Below are 20,228 nucleotides of genomic sequence, written 5' to 3'. Positions count from 1 at the left end.
GGGAGTTAGATAGATCTGGGTTCAAACATGAATCCACTTCTTAAAATCTTTGGACCGTGAGCCTCAGTTTTCCCATTTGTAAAGTAGAGTGTTGTTTCAGAACTGTTGTAAAGATTTAATTGAAGCAATACCTGTAAAGCATTTAGCATAGTGCCTTGTCTGCTCAGTAGATATTAGCTATTAACATTGGCTATTAATTATCTTCTCCCAAAAATACACAGTCAAGGCCAGAAGACTCCCTTTTTTGTTTCCTGGTACTTGTTACAAGTAGTCCCCAACTTACGACATTCGAGTTACCATGAACCAAACTTACTGTTCTGTTTTTTACTGTATACAGTGTTGCAGTGCATAATTTGCTGATGTTATCAGTCTCAGATGTTCACTTGCATATGTTTATATGTAATGTTCCAATTCCAAAAGACAAAGATTTATGAAGATACTACTGATAATTAAAAAAAAGAGGTTTTCCACTTAAGTCAGAACTGACTTATGACAGAGTTGTCAGAACGGAAGCCCGTCATAAGTTAGGGATTACCTGTATGTTGAACTGATTTGATTGAAAAGTAGTTTGTCCTCTAGAAACCACTCACATCCTACATACAGCTCTCTAAACCATAGTCTAATCTGTTAAAACTTTGAAAAGTCATTCTTTTCCAGGCTTGCTCATTACATTTCCACCTTTTTCCATAGCATTGTGCTTCCCAGTACTCAGAGCTTTTAGAGACCACGGAGACCCCAAAGTGAGTACAAAACCAGACGTTTACCAAGTGTTTGCAGCTAAATCTCCTCCATGGAGACAGTTTACTGAAGAAGTTTGGTTTATATAAGTGAGTGATAAAAGTACAGTAGTCTCCCTTTATCTGTAGGAGATATGTCCCAAGACACCCCATGGATGCCTGAAACCTCGGATAGTACAAAATGCTGTATATACTATGTTTTGTCCTATGCATACATACGTGTGATAAAGTTTAATTTATAAATTAAGTACAGTAAGAGATTAACAACCATAACTACTAATAAAATAGAAAAATGATAACAACATTCTGTAATAAAAGTGAGTGTGGTTCCCGGTTGGGACAGAGCAGGATGGCTCGAGATTTCATCATGCTGCTCATTTAACATTTTTGGACCTGTGGTTGACCCTGAGTAACTGAAAATCTTGGAAAGCAAAACCGTAGATAAGGGAGGCTACTGTGTAGCAGAGGTTATCTATGATTAGGTGGTAGAGAAGACTCAAAGTAAGCGAGATTGGGAACAAATGTTCTCTTACTCATGTGGGTTTTTTTTTACTCCCCAGACGGAAACGAGGTGAAAAGGGTGAAGTGGTGGAAACTGTTGAAGATGTCATTGTTCGGAAACTGACTGCTGAACGAGTTGAGGAATTGAAGAAAGTGATAAAGGAAACGCAGGAAAAATACAGGTACTTACCAGAAAGGATGCCAAATGATTGGGAAAGGAAAAAGGAGCAAACTTCTGGTACTGGTCAGAATTTTCTAAATAGCAGATTTAAAAACCCATTATTACCTGTGTTTTTTCCTACAGGCGGCTAAAAAGAGATGCAGAATTAATTCAAGCTGGACACATGGACAGCAGACTGGATGAACTTTGCAGTGACATTGCAATGTAGGTTATTTAATACTGTTCTTCCATCTGTGCTCCTTGTTTTTTTTTAACCACCCCCTCGCCCCACCGTATCAAGTAATTTGGCTTATTTCCTGCACCTACCATCTCTTTAGACTTTAGACAGATTCTAGAAGGAGAAAGCTACTGAGTGGCCTGGTAGCTGGGAGCGGGGAGTAAGTCCTAGAAGGTAATGTGATGGAATGTTTCCATGTGACAATAAAACTTAGTTCTAACTTAAACATGCCCCTGGTTTGCCTGGGTGAAGAACTGGAAATGAGGAAGTACACCCGAATTCCCTGTTTTGCTGATAAGACATACGGTTTAGGGCTTTTCCCCAGAGAGTACTGGCAGAACATTTCTTTGTGAGGGCACTGTGAACTACGGAGAAGTTAGAGCTGGCTAACATCTAACCCTAATTCCCTCTTTAGGAAAAAGAAATTAGAGGAAGAGGAGGCTGAAGTAAAGAGGAAGGCTACAGATGCTGCATATCAGGGTAAGCTAAAACTAGTAACTTTGTTTAGCAGTTCACTATATAGTACTGCATGTTAGTGACAGTTGAGGAAGACTATTTTGCATTGTAGAGTTCACTAGTTCCAATTTATCTGCACACTTCCCTCTCTCATATTCTTTTTACCAGAATAAAAACATTCCTCAGCATCCAGGAAGAATCTCTTAGAAAATGAGCTCTGCTCAGATGTCACTAGACTTTAAATTGACTTTGAGGACACAATGGCTTGATAATAAGACATCAAGCATAATTAAGGTTTTAGATGTCAAAGCCTGTAGAAAGATTAAGATAGCTCAGTCATCCTAGGAACATATCCTAGAGAAATAAGAGCCGTCACACGAGTAGACATATGTATACCCATGTTCATTGCAGCGTTGTTCACAGTAGCAAAAAGATGGAAACAACTTAGATGCCCATCAACAGATGAATGGATAAACTATGGTACATACACACAGTGGAGTACTATGCAACGATAAAGAACAATGTTGAATCTACAATGCATCTTATAATGTGGTTGAATCTGGAGGGCGTTATGCTGAGTGAAATAAGTCAATCACTAAAGGACAAATATTGTATGAGACCACTACTATAAAAACTCATGAAAAGGTTTACACACAAAAAACAACCTTTTATGGTTATGAGGGAGGGGAGGGATGAGGATGGAAAAACACTAAATAGACAATAGATAAGTGACAGCTTTGGTGAAGGGTAAGAGTTCACAGTACTGGGGAAGCCAGCACAACTTGTCCAAGGCAAGGTTATGGAAGCTCTGTAGACATATCCAAACTTGCTGAGGGACCGAATTACTTGGCTGAGGGCTGTGGGGACCATGGTCTCGGGAACATCTAACTCAATAGGCATAACATAGTTTATAAAGAAAAAATGTTCTACATTCTACTTTAGTGAGTAACGTCTGGGGTCTTAAAAGCTTATGAACAGCCATCTAAGACACTCCACTGGTGTCACCCCATCTGGAGCAAGGGAGAATTAAGAAAACCAAAGACACAAGGGAAAGATTCGTCCAAAGGATTAATGGACCACAACTACCATGACCTCCACCAGACTGAGTCCCGCACAACTAGACGGTGTCCAGCTACCACCACCGACTGCTCTGACAGGGATCACAATAGAGGGTCCTGAACAGAGCTGGAGAAAAATCTAGAACAAAATTCTAACTCAAAAAAAAAAAAAAAGACAAGGGAGTGGACAGCCCTGTAAAACCAAATGAGACTAACGGGGTACAGGAGTCCAGTGACGGGGGCCACAAAACAGAAGGGGACAAGGAAGCTGGTGATAGGGAACCCAAGGCTGAGTAAGGATATTGTTGATGTGTTGTGAGATTGTTAACCATTGTCATAGGGCAACATTTGTAGTAACTGTTAAATGAGAAACTATTTTGTTCTGTAAGCCTTCATCTTAAGTGAGAATAACAGCACAATTGGAGGAGCGTGGTCGATGTCACTGAACTGTGCATGTAGAAATTTTTGAAATGGTGTATCTTTTGCTATGTGTATTTTCACCAAAAAAAATAGAGGTTGAGAAGTTAGAGGGTTAATATGTTGTGGGGTTGTTAACCAATGTCATAAAATAACGTGTACTTCTGTTTCATGAGAACCTATTTGTTCTGTAAGCCTTCACCTGAAGTACAATTTAAAAAAAAAAAGAAAAAAGACAAGACTTACTGGTCTGACAGGAACTGGAGAAACCCCAAGAATACGGCCTCTGGACACCCTTTTAGCTCAGTAATGAAGTCACTCCTGGGGTTCATCTTTCAGACAAAGATTATACAGGCCCATAAAACAAAACGAGACTAAATGGACACACCAGCCCAGGGGCAAGGATGAAAAGGCAGGAGGGGACAGGAAAGCTGATAATGGGGAACCTAAGGTCGAGAAGGGGAGAGTGTTGACACGTCGTGGAGTTGGCAACCAGTGTCGCAAAACAATATGTATATTGTTTAATGAGAGGCTAGTTTTCTCTGTAGACCTTCATTTTAAGTACAATAACAAAAATTTAAAAAAAAGATTAGCTCAGTCATTGGATAAAAGGAGGAACTTAAGCATTTGCTCTGAGCCAGTGAAGTCTTTCTATCTTGTTAAAAGCCGAATCTTAGTAAGTTGCTGAAAAGGATATTGAGGGCTGTTAAAACCACTTTCCTACTCCAAGGACCTTTTGGATAGTTAAATAGTTAAACAAGTTGTTTAGTGGTGGTATGAGAATTGCTGTTAGGAAACGTTAGGGTAAAAATTATTCATCTCCGAGAAGTGATAAAGCTTTCTAATCCCGACTTACCGTGTTGTTTTGGCAATGTGACATCCCTACTTATCCCTTATTACATAACAGCAGAGTGTAGCATTTTGTCTTATTTAATCTTAAACATTTAGACATTGTTTTCTTTCCTGTTCTAGCTCGTCAAGCAGTAAAAACACCCCCTCGGAGGTTACCAACCGTGATGGTCCGATCTCCTATAGATTCTGCCTCCCCAGGAGGCGATTATCCACTTGGGGACTTGACTTCTGCCACTTTGGACGAGGCCACCTCTGGGGTGAGTGTATTTCCATCCTCAGGAATTGACCAGCAAAGGAGCAATAAGCCAGCACAGAGCTGAGTGATGAGGAAACCACTTACGGCTTAGAGGCAACTTCTTCTCTTGGTCTGAATGCTACAGACTTAATTTACTATGTTTTGTGCTCTAAGATAAGGGTGGACCTAAAAACATTGAGGTTTGTGACCTTTAGAAAAATAGGTAAAAGATGATGTTAAGGAATTGTTTCCTAAGTGTATTAGTCTTATGAAATTCCAGCTAAAAGGGACAATTCCCTTGTAAACATAGTACTGGTAGTGGTTAAGGAGTTTGTAAAAGGCAAACTGGGTGGAATGGTTGGATCATTGTGTGTTTGAGTGGGTGGACAGAAAAATTAGGAGGGGAAGAAAGGTATGGCTGAGAGCAGGAAAGGTAGAGGGTTTTGGGGCAGTTCCACTCAGGACTAATAAAGTAATATTTAGACACACTAACCCATCCAGATTAGTAGGGAACCTTCCAGAGTTTTAGAAGTCAGATAAAGGTTCTCTGTTGTCTCTTAGGTAACCCCTGGGACTTTGCCGAGTACCCCAGTCATCTCGTTTCCTGGGATTCCTGACACCCTTCCTCCAGGCTCTGCACCCTTAGAAGCCCCCATGACCCCAGTAACAGATGATTCACCCCAGAAAAAGATGCTTGGACAGAAAGCAACTCCACCCCCCTCCCCTCTGCTGTCAGAGCTCTTGAAGAAGGGCAGCCTCCTGCCTCCTAGCCCCAGACTGGTATGGAGACTTCTGTGGGTGTTTGAGAGCTGTGGTGATTTAGTACTTGGAAGGGAGTACCTGGGACCTAAAATATGACATGGGGGAAAAAATTTCAAAAGAGGAAAAAATCTCTTAGTTAACTGTTAATTTAAAAAAAAAAAAACATAAAACAAAACCACTCCTTGGGTCTTGAGGTATCTGAACCACAATTATTTTGGTTCTCTTCCCTAGAAAACCCTTGTCAAATAAATTTTGAAGTTATAGTTTAGAATTCCCTTTGGGTCTGAAATTATTCTCTATGGATATTAACTTTTAATTTTCATGAAGTGTGGTCAACTGCTGGAGCTTTTTTGGGAAGTGGTAGTAATAGAAACCTGGAGTGTAGCCTTCACCTCTGTTCTTCTCTGGTAGGTCAGTGAGAATGAAATGGCTGTGACTCCTGGCCATCTGAACAGTACGGGTGTCCTCCTGGAGGTAGGCGGGGTCCTTCCTGTGATACATGGTGGGGAGATGCAGCAAACACCCAACACTGTTGCAGCCTCCCCTGCTGCCTCAGGTAAGTTACCACTTTTCCTTTATCTGCTTTACTTCAGAGATGTTGAACTTAGCATTGCCTGCTTTGGGTTTCCTAAGATTTGTTACTAAGCAATTGTCAATCCTAGTTTCAAAGCCCAACCTTGGAGCTGTACTTTACCTATTATACCAGATAGTGCTATACTTTGTAAATTCATTCCATCCTCAAGATATTGATAGCCCTTTGTGACTACAGTATAGATATTGATGACAGGAATAATGAAGTTAATGGCTACTTTTCTGGGGCTTGCAAAATCACAGAAGGGTACTTAGAGATAACCTAAGATGATGTGTAGAACGGGAACAGAAGATTTAGAACCAGAGAACTGGGCTTGCCATTCGTTCGATTTGTGACTTTGAATAGGTAACTTAACTCTTGAGCCTCAGTTTCCTCTTTTATTAATTGCAGATATTCAGTATATATTTCACAAGGATATGGTAAGAATTAAGTGAGGTAGAAAATGAAAAAAAAAAAAGCTTTACAAAATACCTTATAAACATTAGATACTGGTATTTGAATTGTGTTGAACTTGGGTGGCTTACAGCATGTTGTGCTTTACCAGAGGTGGCAGATTTATTTGTACCAGGTTTTTTGTGTTTTTTTTTTTTTTTTTTTGCTACTGTTAAAATTTCCTCTGAGGAGAAATTAAAACATTGTGTGCTCTGGTGTTTTGGCTCATTCTTAACTTGGAAGAAGTAGTTCTTGAATAAGGTTGGAGAAGGTAAGGATACAGATAATGAGCTTAACTCAACATGAGAATTGCTTTCATCCTTTGAGACTATAAAAAATTTCTTGATTGAGCCTTAAAGTGGCTGTTGCTTCTTCTTCATGTGCTTTCTTACCTCATTTTGTGTACCTCTTTGTCTGTTAGGTGCTCCCACTCTTTCCCGGCTTTTAGAAGCTGGTCCTACACAGTTCACCACACCTCTTGCTTCCTTCACTACTGTTGCCAGTGAACCTCCAGTTAAACTTGTGCAACCCCCTGTAGAGTCTGTGTCCCAGGCTACCATTGTCATGATGCCTGCGCTGCCAGCACCATCCTCTGCTCCGGCTGTCTCCACTCCTGAGAGTGTAGCTCCAGGTGCGTCCCTGACCCACGCCCTGAGCAGTCACTAGGTCCAGATTTCATTTTGAGTTTCCATCAGAGAAGATGACCAAGAGCATCAGTTCCAGTTTAGATGCTTCTATTCTACATAGACATATGCCATCTTTATCCTTAGAAAAAACAAGGATGTAAGAAGAGGTGGGTGGGCATTTAAGTGTTGAGGGAAAATATGAATATGAGAGGGCTAAAGAATGTGATTCTCACCTTACTTTCTAGATAAAACTGGGGAAAAGAAAACAGGTATAAGATAAGTTTTTCTGAGCCTCAAGGTATGAGTGCTTGACATCTGTCTACACCTTTGGTATGATCTCCAAGTAGTCAGTTGGTACCTAATAAGATTCTGAGATGCTTTTCTTTTCCTGTTATTAAGTGAGTCAGCCTGACAACTGTGTTCCTATGGAGGCTGTGGGGGATCCACATACTGTGACCGTTTCCATGGATAGCAATGAGATCTCCATGATCATCAATTCTATCAAAGAAGAGTGTTTCCGATCAGGGGTAGCAGAGGCCCCTGGAGGATCAAAGGCTCCCAGCATTGATGGGAAGGAAGATTTAGATCTGGCTGAGAAGATGGATATTGCTGTGTCTTACACAGGTGAAGAGCTGGACTTTGAGACTGTTGGAGACATCATTGCCATCATTGAGGACAAGGTAACTATTCAACAAAACCCAAACGAATCTCCCGTGGGTCCTACATAGGCTTCCCTCCTTAGCCTCTCCTTGCTTCTGGTAGTTAGAATTACTTAAACGAAAAAAATAAACAACAACAAAAAAAAACTTTCCTGCTCCTGCTCATCTCCATCTCTGTATTCCCAAAGCCTTTTGGTACTGACATACTAGTCATCTCCCCAGCCATCCTGTGTTACTGGCTTGCACAGGACAGGTACTTGTCTATTGGTTGCTTCCACCACATGGAGGAAGTGGAGAGAGAAACTGCAGATTCAGGCCATCTTATTTGGTGCTAACAGAATTGAGGGACTTGGGCTTTCTTTTGTGACTTCAACAGTCTGTGTATTATGGGACAGGTAGATGATCATCCTGAAGTGCTGGATGTAGCAGCAGTGGAAGCAGCACTGTCATTCTGTGAAGAGAACGATGATCCCCAGTCCCTGCCTGGCCCTTGGGAGCACCCTATCCAACAGGAGCGGGACAAGGCAGTACCTCTCCCTGCACCAGAGATGACAGTCAAGCAAGAGAGGCTGGACTTTGAGGAAACGGAAAACAAAGGAATCCATGAACTGGTGGACATCAGGGAGCCCAGTATTGAGATCAAAGTAGAGCCTACAGAACCAGAGCAAGGCATTTCTGGGGCTGAAATAGCTGCAGTTGTTCCAGCCTTAAGTATGGAGCCACCAGAACTTAGGAGTCACAGCTTAGATGAGGATCCCAGAAGTACTGCAACTGGAGAGATTGCTGAAGCAGATGTTTCCAGTGGGAAAGGCGATGAGACCCAGCTTACAACCGTGAAGACAGAGGTATTAAGATCAGGGGCTGGGAGGATGGAGGGTGATACTTTAGGTAAGAAGTGACACTTTAGGCTTTTGGTTTTCTTATTAGATTCCTGACTTCTGACATGTTTGATGTGTCCAGAGCCCATAGGTTGTGTTCAGTGCTATACCTGTCCTATTTCTCTTAAGGTGACCGTTAGAATCATATTACACGGGTAGGACTTAGAATTTCTTCTGTAGTCTGATTGTCACTGAAGAATAGTGTGAGCTGTAGTGGATCATCGGTACTTAGAGTATATGTTCTCTTTGGTCTTCAGGCATCTCCTGAAAGCTTGTTGTCTCCATCACATGGCTCAAATCCCATTGAAGATCCTTTAGAGGCTGAGACTCAGCACAAGTTTGAAATGTCAGGTAAATAATAATAAGGCAAGGAACTCTTTGCTCTGTAACTAATTAACTTGAGATCATTTGCTTTGGCTTCTGAGGGACTGTGGGTTGTGGGCAAGCAGAGGAGTTAGAGCAGGTCAGCACGGAAAGGAGAGCTGCAGGGAGTTACGGTCCATAGGAAGGGGAAGGCTAAGGTGGAAAAATCTTCAGGTAGTCTTTCTCTCCTCTGCAGACTCATTGAAAGAAGAATCAGGGACTATTTTTGGAAGCCAGATAAAGGTATTTCAGACTTTTCTTTATTCCTCCTGCCATGTGACTAGATTTCCCTGTAGCACTACCTTTTTAATGAATTTCAGTAAACTTACATCTTCATTCTTTGAGATGAGACTTGTTAAGGAGTTGCATAGGGAAAAGGAGTAGTGGACAGGCATAGTGGGAGGGAGTACCATGGCTACATGTACTTCCCTTCTAAAAGAGTTTGTGAACATCACACAGACCTTTCTTTGCATGTAGTGTGCAAAGAAACTTTGATAAACCCAGAGTGATTTGGAGTAAATTGGGGTACTAGAGCCAGGCAGAAGAACATACTATAAATCAGAGTATTAATTAGGACTGTCCATACAGAATCACCTAAAATTTTCTTTTTAGAACTACTAAAGCTGTAGTAACAGAGACTTTATAAATAGTGCGATGTGAGCTTGCTCCATCGGATGAGACACGAAATAAAAATTATTTTTGATAACTTTGTACCCAGGGTCAGAGTTCCTCTCAAGAGGAAGGGGAAAGAAGGAACGCCTCTTAGCTTAGCCTTAAGTAAGTAGCTTTTTTTTTTCCCCCCCTTCTTTTTAAAAAGATCCTGGGTCTTACTCTTTGCCCAGGTTCCAAATTACCTTACTTGGTCCATCAGTGTCTGTAAATAGTTGGTAGTATAAGTGATAGAGGGCTCAGTTAGGAAACATAGTGAGGCCTTTTCTAGAACTGATCTAACCCAAAAGACATATGTAATGACGTTTTGCTGGATAGCTTGGCTTGCATTTGTTGACTGGAGAACACTGTGTCTAAGGATGCCCCAGGTGAGGATGAGGAGGAAGATGGGGTCAGTGAAGCAGCCAGCCTAGAAGAGCCCAAGGAAGAAGATCAAGGGGAAGGCTATTTGTCAGAAATGGATAATGAACCTCCTGTGAGTGAGAGTGATGATGGCTTTAGCATCCACAATGCTACGCTGCAGTCCCACACACTGGCAGACTCCATCCCCAGCAGCCCTGCTTCTTCACAGTTGTGAGTATCTAAATTCTTTCTCTGAGGTCAAGCCACTGAAAGAAGTCGGAGAGGATTTTTTGTTCAGTCTTACTTTTTCATCTTCCCTTTCTTGGCCTGGAATAAATACTTGACAAGAAATAATTAGGATTTTTTTTTTTTTTTTTTTGAGCTTACGCCTAGTGAGACTCCTGTATCTTTTTATTTCAGCTCTGTCTGTAGTGAGGATCAGGAAGCCATTCAGGCACAGAAAATCTGGAAGAAAGCCATCATGCTTGTATGGAGAGCTGCAGCTAATCATAGGTGAGTGAACTTTCCCAGTTCAGTAGGAACATTTTCTCCTGCTCCTCCTCATTGTTGGTGACTAGAAAAAAGTCTAAGTAGGCTTATATGGGACTGCTAGAGTTGGCTTTTAAAACCTTCAGCTACTTAGAGCAAGTTCTCTCATCTGTGCTTTTGGAGAATAGGTCAATAATTGCAACTTACTCTTTTTGGACAGGTATGCCAATGTCTTCCTGCAGCCTGTAACGGATGACATAGCACCTGGCTACCACAGCATTGTGCAGAGGTAAGCCACGGTCTGTCCAACATGCTGACTTGCCTAGATTGTTAGTTGTCAAGTCTTAGTGAATTTTTGCTTTAGATAGTAAGTTTAAAGCAAATGTTTTTGATACGAGTAAAGGTGACCAGGTGCTAAGCTAACCATTCCAGTGGCTGGATAACCACTGATAGTCTAAAAGAATTAACCTCCTTTATTACCTTTCTCAATACCTGTTATACAGACTGACTTTGTTTTTTGGGTTAAGTGTATTTTTGGGGGTGAGGAGTTTGTGTTTTGAGTCCTTCCAGCTGGGACTGAAGGCATATATGGTGACGATGTTTTCAGATATTGAGGTGAGTCCTCTTTCCTCCTCCACTGTCATTTATACCTGTTCTCCTTTTAGGCCTATGGATTTGTCAACTATTAAGAAGAACATTGAAAATGGACTGATCCGCAGCACAGCTGAGTTTCAGCGTGACATCATGCTGATGTTCCAGAATGCTGTAATGTACAATAGCTCAGACCACGATGTCTATCACATGGCAGTAGAGATGCAGCGAGATGTCTTGGAGCAGATCCAGGTACTTTGAAAATCCTTAGTGTTATAGCAAGGATGAAATGAAAATGCTCATGGTAAGGATTCATACTGGTGATAGGAAGGGGTTCTGTGGCTTTTACTTGAAATAACCATCAGGGACACAAAAGCTTAAGATTTTGTTCTTGTGGAATTCATACTGGTTTTCTTTGGTTTAGTAAAAGAGTTGTGGTAGTCTATCTTTCTTGGGCAAATAACTTCAGTTTCCTTATTTATAAAATGGTGAATGCATAGTTTTTAAATTATGTTAAGCACTGGTACATTGTAGGCACTCAACAAATAGTTTCTTTTCCCTACCCTTTCATCACGTATAACCTACTATCCTGTAGTTGCATTACCAGTCAACCTTTGGAAGACTGAACTTAAGTGTTATTTATCTCTGCAGAGTCAGCCAAATAAATTAAATTGCTTGATAATCTTAAGTTCATCCTGTTTTTATTCCTTTTCCCTTTTTTTTTTTTTATATTTTATTGTACTTCAGGTGAAGGCTTACAGAACAAATAGTTTCTCATGAAACAGCAGTACACATGTTGTTTTATGACATTGGTTAACAACCCCACAACATATTAACCCTCTAACTTCTCAGCCTTTTTTTTTTTTTTTTGGTGAAAATACACATAGCCAAAGATACACCGTTTCAAAAATTTCTACATACACAGTTCAGTGACATTGACTACGCTCTTCCAATTGTGCTGTTATTCTCACTTAAGATGAAGGCTTACAAAACAAAATAGTTTCTCATTTAACGGTTACTACAAATGTTGCCCTATGACAATGGTTAACATCTCACAACACATCAACAATATCCTTACTCAACCTTGGGTTCCCTATCACCAGCTTCCTTGTCCCCTTCTGCCTTCTGGCCCTTGTCACTGGACTCCTGTACCTCGTTAGTCTCATGGTTTTCGTGGGGTGTCCACTCCCAGGCTGTACAGTGAACCTTGGAGGTAACTTCACCACTGAGCTAAAAGGCCTTTTCCCATTTTTAAAGTATAGAAATTTTGATATTATAGCCCAAAGAAGTTAGGTCCATTTGGGTTTTTTAGATTCTTTAAAAATCTAATGCTTATGACAACTAGAATTAAAACCTAATGTGTTGAACTCCCAGATAAGAAGGATTTGAGTGCTGTTTGCAAAAGGGTACCATACAGAGCCCTGTTTACAAAGCTTAAAGTGTCTTAATTCTTCCCTACTCGATCAAGTCTCTAGAGCAAATCCGATTTCTTCTCCCTACAGCAATTCCTGGCCACACAGTTGATTATGCAAACATCTGAATCTGGGATCAGTGCAAAAAGTCTTCGAGGGAGAGATTCTACCCGTAAACAGGATTCTTCAGAGAAGGTGAGGAGACCAGGGAAGAGCCTTTTAACCAGTGTTCCAGTGATAGAAGTCTGAAACTTCCAAGAACCTTATGTTAGTTCTTTGTTCTGCCAGGCTTCTACATTCCAGTGGTGTAAAGACACGTAGGTCTTTAGGACTTTGGTAACTTATAATCAGTTGGATTTCTGACTAATTTAGAAGTTATTTCTATTAGAAACTTTCAGGTGTCTGTGTGTTACGTAGACCACTCCCCAAATCCCTGGCATTCTCTTTAGCGTGATGGTTGTTTGCTTCCATCCAAACACTGAAGATACGTGCTGTGACTGGGGGTCTCACCCCACAGGAGAAACTGAGCTGAGTGAATGAATTATTAATTCCTCTGGGAGAATGCTCTTGAGATGGGGGAAATAGCTTGCAGCAGTTGGGGTCCATCAGTTTCGGTTCCAGAGACATAATGGCTGGATCGCTTTTGGATCTCTTTCCTCTTGTTCTTGAGTTTTTAAATTTGTCTTTGTGTATATGGTGCTTGTGTCTCTGTCCTGAGGTTTGGGTTGCTTGCGGCTGAGAGTTTCCATGGAACCTGATCAGTGTTTGTTTGTCCTCTAACAGGACAGTGTCCCCATGGGCTCTCCTGCCTTCCTTCTCTCTCTCTTTGTAAGTATTGAATGGCTGCCAGGGGTGGTGTTGCCACAAACATGCTCAGCTCCTTCTGGGGGTGGGTGCAGAGGGAAATCCAATGTGCAGACTGTGGCAGTGTCTTCAACGTCTGTTTATTCAGGTCATTGAATAAGAAACTGTCTGTTCTTCTGCATTCCTGTTCTTCCTGCATGTGTGTGTGTGGGAGCTGGGTAGGGATTGTTTAGGAGATTACTGGGCTGAAGTGTGAGGTATTGGGATAAAGGATCTAGGATGCATTTCCCTCTCGTTTCTTGCCTCCACCTTTTGCCAGTTCTTATGTTATAAACAGAAGATTGTTCAGAGCAGCGGCTGCTAAGCTGGCTTTTTAAAAGTCATACTGGCAAATATTTGGCACATAGTCTTTCTCTTCTCCTAAAATTAAGTTGCAAGACTACTGCCTGACACACAAACACTTAGTAAAACTTATACTAAAGATTTCAGTAACAGTGACCACTGCATACATTAATGGCTGGAAGAATTAGAGAGAAGCTTAATAGAGCTATTCTAAAGACTTACATTCTTTCCCTGCATGAATTAAATGACCCTCTGACTCTGTTGCTCGTTATCAAGCAGTGAGATATGATGTAGTGGAAGGGACGTCAGGCTAGAAAACTACTGATCTTAAGCTTATCAGATAATCTCTTGGGGCCTTATTTTCATTTGTGTGATGGAGCTAATATAATGAGGTACCTGTCCAGCCTACCTCACAGGGATGTTGTGAGGATAAAATGAGATAATAGGTATGGAAATGGCTTGGAAAGAAAATTAAAGTGTTACACAAATGCAAGGTGGTATTTTTATTCTTACTGTTGCCTCACAGGCAGCTTGTGTTCTTGAACTCTAAAAATTTTAGAGTCCTTGCATATAAAAATGGCCTGGCCCAGCAAAAGTGTTCACTAGTTCATCTTGTCTACAGGCCTCTAGCCTGTACCACAGACAGAACACTATAATCTCTGTTCTTTCTTACCGGCCTGCAACAGTGACTCTGGATCCCCGAGCAGTTGGCTGGCTGTTGCAAGGCTGGTTAATAGGATCTAACTTTTATCTATCGAAGACAGCAAAGTATTGCACAAGATGAAGGAGCTGGGCTGCAGGGAGAGAGCAGCAGATGGAAAGAAGCCTTCTGATTGTCCTGATCTCATGGAAAGCAACTGTCAGGAGGTGCTAGGGAACTAGTGCCAGGGTCAGTCTGCAGGAAAGGCCTTTCTTATAGGGACGAACAGCTGGACAGGTACGTTAGCCAAGAATCTCACTATCCACTGCCCTTTCTGACTCTCCCACCTTTCTTTTACTCTTCCTGTTCCTTTGCACATGATTTGGGACCTGGGTGGGATGACTGATAGTCATTCTGTGGGACCCCAGGTGAATTCCAGCAACCTCTGGTTGGTATGAGCAAAATACTCTGTCTGACATTTCCTCTCATAAGCTACCAGGTGCTCTTTAACCAATCTTTGGAAAGACAGAAATATGCCCTCTCATATCCCTGGACTTTTCTACTGATTCTCTCCCGTCCCCAAGAAACCAAATCCCAGGCATTCTTCATGTTGCGCCTTCTCTCTTCCTAACCAACTCACTCATGTTCCCTTTCTTTGTCTGCCTGCCATCTAGGATGGGGGAACCAGGGGGCGCCGCTGTGCCATTGAAGCGGATATGAAGATGAAAAAGTGAAGCCTCAGAGTACCTTCTTTGAGCTGAACCTGAATAGAAGTAAACAAGATAGAGCTTGGGCTCATGGGCCCAGATCCAGAAGTGGAAGTTACAGAAGAGGAGGCACCTGGGCAATGTGACATGAGCTAGGAAAATCTCTCTTAGAGAGTTGGAGTAGCCCATTTGCCTGTTTTAGGGCAACAGTTGTGGGCTGTGTTAATGTCCTAATGTGTAGCTAGCAGATTGTGGCTAGTTTGTACTGTCTTGTGAAGTGTACAGACTTTTTAAAAACCTGTGAAGTGTGTGTATACAATAAACTCTGGAAGAAAAGAAGACTTCAGCTTTTGATGTGTTTGTGTGTGTGTGTGAGAGAGAGAGAGATTGTGATTTCTGTATAACTGTCTCATCATTTGTGGAAATGAGATTGTTAGAGGGGTAATGTGATGTTATAAATATGAACTTTTCATACTACAGCTTATGGAAAGTAATTGAGAATTAATGTTTAAAAGTGTTGGCATTGTGTAATAAAGACTATCCTATGCAGCTTTCCATGAGTGTTTGGAAAAACTTAAGGTTTTCAGATTTCAGAGTTCTGTTCATGACATTGCTTAAAGACTAGAGTATGGACATTGATAGCACTAACCTTTATTTCAGGAGCATACATCCCATTTAATACTACATTTGCAGATGGTATTTGTAGGATATCCATTTTCTTCCCATCTGTTTCTATTCATAGGACCCTTGGACATTTTAGAATTCTTTGCATTGCTGTTTGAATGCTAAACTCAGTTTGAGTTATCAAATTTATTATCTGAGTTCTATTCCATCTTCTGTTAACTCATTAGTGAAATAAACTAGTTATGACACTTTTATTATAAAAACATAGATTAATAGGGTATTATACTTTGAACCTTCTTAAGTAAGATGGGTTTAAAAAAGAAGTTACGGATCTTTTTTGCCTTAAATAGAATGATTTATAAACCTCCTTAGGATGCTAAGGGTGTAGGATATACACTGTTTGTGAGGTGATAGGAAGGAGTTCAGTCAGTCCGGGAGTTAAAGCTTGGGAAATGAAATAGCTAGAGAATATTCCCAAAGCAATCCACAGACAGGTATGTGATGTAAGCACTGAAGGACTAAAATTTGAAAAAGTTTGTGGAAGAGGTAGGTGTTAAGGGATATAGGTTTTGAGTTGGTAGAGCAGCCATAAGCGTTGAAAGCATCGTCTTGGTTGGGACAATAAGGAGACATGCTAGAAGATGCTAAGAAACAGTGAGGTACCAGATCAGGGGGACAAAATAGGGCAGTATGAGTGGCAGGTTGGAAATTTCATATTTATTAAGGATGATAGCCATCTAAGACCTTGAGTAGGGAGACAATTTGTCGAGAGCAGATTGGATGAAAGAGAAACCAACCAGAAGACTATATAGCATTTGTTCAGTAACAAAGGATGGGCAATGAGAAAAATTATCTTGCAAAGAATTGAGAACTTGCTTACTGAAAAGGAATCAAAAGATTGTGAGTTCTGTAGATTAAGAAAATAGTGATGATGAGGAAATTTGAAAAAACAAATTTTGGAGATTTTCAGGAAGAAAAGTGATTTTAGTTCTGGAAATGTTGAAGCAGATGGTAGGGTATCTAAAAGTATTTACCTGAATACATAGAGAAATGAGACCAGAATACAAATAAAAGGTAAAGCTGGAGAGATTTGGGAGTCATCCGAAAAGAGATCAAACTTGAAACTTCAAAGTATATACATTTTTTTGAGGATGTATTAGTAAGCAAAAGACCAAACAAGAACACAGAAGACTAGGATTGAAAGTTGTAAAAGGGTGAGGACAAAGGGGTAAGAAAACCAGGATAGTATAGTGTAATGAAAGCAAGGGAAAATACCTTTTAAAAGCTTTGATATTGCTGCTTCCATTGTGAGAAATGACAGTTGGATTTGACTAGAAGGATATCAAAGATAAAGTGTGTTTTGAGGGTTTGATGGTTGATAGATTAAAAATGTGTGTACACTGAGAAAAACATTCCTTGTCCTCTCAGGTTTATTGCCTTGTAGTTGAATTTAAGGGACACTTTGGGGAGAGGAATCCTGTTAACCTAGCTATACTCAATTCTTTCTCTTCTTTTGGGATGAGTATGAGGAAATCAAGTAACAATATTTTATTATTGAGTTGTCTGTCTCTTACACTATTAGACATGTAGCTGCTTCTTCATTCCCAATAACACATCATTTAGTCTCCTGATATTTCCCACCTTCAGCTAGCTTTTTTTCTTCCTAATAATTAGTAGAAATATTAGCCCCTTTCTGCTAGGACTCCCTGGGTGACAGCAAACAGTTAAGCATCCAACTACTAACTGAACGGTTGGCAGTTCTAGCCCACCCAGAGGCGCCTCCAAAGAAAGCCCTGATGATCTTCTGAAAGGTCATAGCCTTGAAAACCCTTTGGAGCAGTTCTACTCTGCCATACATGGGGTTGCCATGAGTGACATCTGACTCAACAGCAACTGGTTTGGTTTAGTTTTATCTTTCTGTTGAACTTGGAAGATGGAGATGCTTTAGGAATAATGAGTTGATTTAATGCCTTTTTTTTTTTTTTCCTCTGTGTATTTACAGATGGGTCGTGAGTGGGTTTGGTTGGATTCTGAACAAGATTATCCCACTGACTCTGAGTTGAGCAACGACTGCAGGTCACTCTTCAGCTCATGGGACTCCAGTCTGGATCTGGATGTGGGCAGCTGGAGGGAAACCGAGGAGCCAGAGGCTGAGGAACTAGAGGAAAGCAGCCCAGGGAGAGAACCTAGTGAGCTGCTTGGGGATGGAGGCAGTGAGGAGTCTAAGGAAGAGGCAGAGCAAGTCAGCCACCAGAACCTCCTTCACTTTCTCTCTGAGGTAATGGTGAGTCATTATTCCCAAAAGTTGGAAAACCCTCAACTATCTAAGAATGCTTACCCTTCCATGTTTCTTCCACTCTTACTTCTGTCCTCCAGAGTATAAATAACACAGTGGCAGGGACTAAATTTTTCACAGTGCCCCAGCACTTGGTGCTGGCATAGAATATTTGCTAAATATGTACTTTTTGAGTGGATGTTGTACTATCCCAGTCATTAGGGACCTGAACCTGAGTCATAGGAAGTGGAATTTCTGTATGCAGGACTGCCTTACGAGTATCTCTGCAATTCATTCTTTCAGAGTCATGGGAGGTTACACTTGCCCGAACTATCCTTGAAGCTTATAATGTGGTTAGAACTTCAAGGTAGTATTTTTAAGTGTCCTTAAGGTTAAGGGTTGAGGACCAGAAGTAAATAGAACTGGACAGAGAGTTTATATTTATGCTAGAACTGAACACATTCAGGAGAATTTAGATTAAGTTTGGCAAGTACAGTGAAACCTGTGAGAGCCTGAACTTGATGGGACTGCCTTGTTTTTCCAGGTCTCAAGTTTTCCGCCTTTGACAAGGTACAGTCTTACACTTTTCTGTTGCTCTCTGTTAATGGAAAATACTTGAGTTTTCCTTCTCTTACACAGGTTCTGGCTTTCACAGGTTTTACTGCATACAGTTTCTGTGTTGCCAGTTCTCTCTGCAGTGTCCGTGGCAGACAATATTTTCAACAGTTTTCTTGGCAGCCACTCCCAGTTGATCAGAATGGACATTTCAGATGAAAGATTAGAACATAAGCACCTTAAAGAGGCAAGAACCATGTCTTGTTCACTGTTAAGTCTCCAGCAACTAGCCTAGTGCCATGTGTATATAGCATGTTTGTTAAATCTTAAGTGAATGAATTCATTAAGTCTATTTTGCCATCTCAGACTTAGTCATGTGTAAGCATTTGGCGTTGTTGATATATGGATAGTGATTCCCATTGGTGTTCCTATACATCTAATAATAAACTATGATTGCAGGTAGCTTATTTAATGGAGCCATTGTGCATTAGCAGCAAAGAATCGAGTGAAGGCTGCTACCCTCCATCTGGCACCAGACAACAAAAGGGAAAGGAAATTGAAACTACTGAAGGAGAAGGAGAGCCCTGCAGAGAGACTGAAGAGCTTTCGGCAAAGGTAAACCCCTTGGCAGCTGAGAAGAAGCCAGTGGGAGAAAATGGAGAGAGGTAGCTCTAGCTTCCTCAAATATTTGTGCAGTTCAGGGACCACCCACAGAGAACGAAGACTTAAGTAAGTAACATAAACCAGGTGTCTGGTTGGGTCTTCTGCACAGAGCGGCAGAAGCAGAGTGGTTGGTTAGAGCATAGGCTATCTCCAGAGAGTTATAGTTTACTTGAGTTCACATCCTGGTTTTAGTACCAATGTGACCTTAGGCGTGTTAGTGGACTGTTTAGAACTTCAGTTTTCTCCTTGAAATGGGATAACAGTGCTCTACTTTGTAGGTTTTCTGTGAACTTTAAATGAGACAAATCATGTAAAGCACTTGGCACAGTACCTGGCCCATAGTAAGCAATCAGTTAATTTTAAAATTCCCTTATCATTATGTATGTTATTTGACCAGCTAGGCCAGTTATTTCTAGAACCACAAGTGATAGCAATTTTTAAAGGTTATAGTATCCATCTGGAATTGAGTAAATATTGTTTTTTTTATTTTTTCTTGGGGTATAGGTTCAAAGTTCACCAGCAAGACTATTAACAAGAATTCATTGACTCAGCTCTAGTTAAGCCTGCTTTCTTTTTTTCTTTTTCCTCTTTAAACAAAGTTTTATTTTTTATTTTTTCCCATACAAAAATTTATATATACATTGTTATGTAGCTCTAATTGCTCTCCCCATACTGTGACAGCACACTCCTCCTTTCCACCCCTGATTCCCCGTGTCCGTTCAACCACCTCCTAGCCCTCTCTGCCTTCCCATCTCACCTCCGAACAGAAGATGCCCATTTAGTCTCTTGTATATACTTGAGCTAAGAGGCACACTCCTCACAACAATCACTGTATGTCCCACAGTCCAGTCCAATCCCAGTCTGAAGAGTTGGCCTTGGAAATTGTTTTATTTCTGGGCTGATAAGAGAATCCAGGGGCCATGCTTTCTGGGGTTTCTCCAGTCTCAGTCAGACCATTAAGTCTGGTCTTACCAGAATTTGAGTTCTGCAGCCCATCCTTCTACTGCTCCATCAGGGACCCTCTGTTGTGTTCCCTGTCAGGGCAGTCATTGGTGGTAGCCAGGCGCCATCTAGTTCTTCTGGTCTCAGGCTGATGAAGTCTCTGGTTTATGTGGCCCTTTCTGTCTCTTGGGCTAATACTTCCCTTGT

The 20,228-nt window shown here is 41.1% G+C and overlaps 1 protein-coding gene across 1 annotated transcript in view; it reads left to right on the top strand.

Moving 5' to 3' along the window:
- The window catches only part of BRD8 (bromodomain containing 8), a 55,597-nt gene that overhangs the window by 17,086 nt on the left and 18,283 nt on the right, over positions 1-20,228 (top strand). Inside the window, 20 exon segments of the mRNA XM_023735574.1 lie at positions 691-740; positions 1,298-1,420; positions 1,543-1,623; positions 2,052-2,116; positions 4,540-4,676; positions 5,828-5,972; positions 6,862-7,071; positions 7,466-7,746; positions 8,121-8,570; positions 8,861-8,954; positions 9,163-9,209; positions 9,994-10,208; positions 10,398-10,490; positions 10,687-10,755; positions 11,132-11,309; positions 12,560-12,664; positions 13,253-13,297; positions 17,589-17,864; positions 18,876-19,074; positions 19,077-19,139. Coding sequence (XP_023591342.1) covers positions 691-740; positions 1,298-1,420; positions 1,543-1,623; positions 2,052-2,116; positions 4,540-4,676; positions 5,828-5,972; positions 6,862-7,071; positions 7,466-7,746; positions 8,121-8,570; positions 8,861-8,954; positions 9,163-9,209; positions 9,994-10,208; positions 10,398-10,490; positions 10,687-10,755; positions 11,132-11,309; positions 12,560-12,664; positions 13,253-13,297; positions 17,589-17,864; positions 18,876-19,074; positions 19,077-19,139 — 2,926 coding nt within the window.

The sequence above is a fragment of the Trichechus manatus genome, unplaced genomic scaffold (assembly GCF_000243295.1).
Source record: "Trichechus manatus latirostris isolate Lorelei unplaced genomic scaffold, TriManLat1.0 scaffold00080, whole genome shotgun sequence".
Taxonomy (NCBI): Eukaryota; Metazoa; Chordata; class Mammalia; order Sirenia; family Trichechidae; genus Trichechus; species Trichechus manatus.
This window is presented reverse-complemented; position numbering and strand designations above follow the sequence as displayed.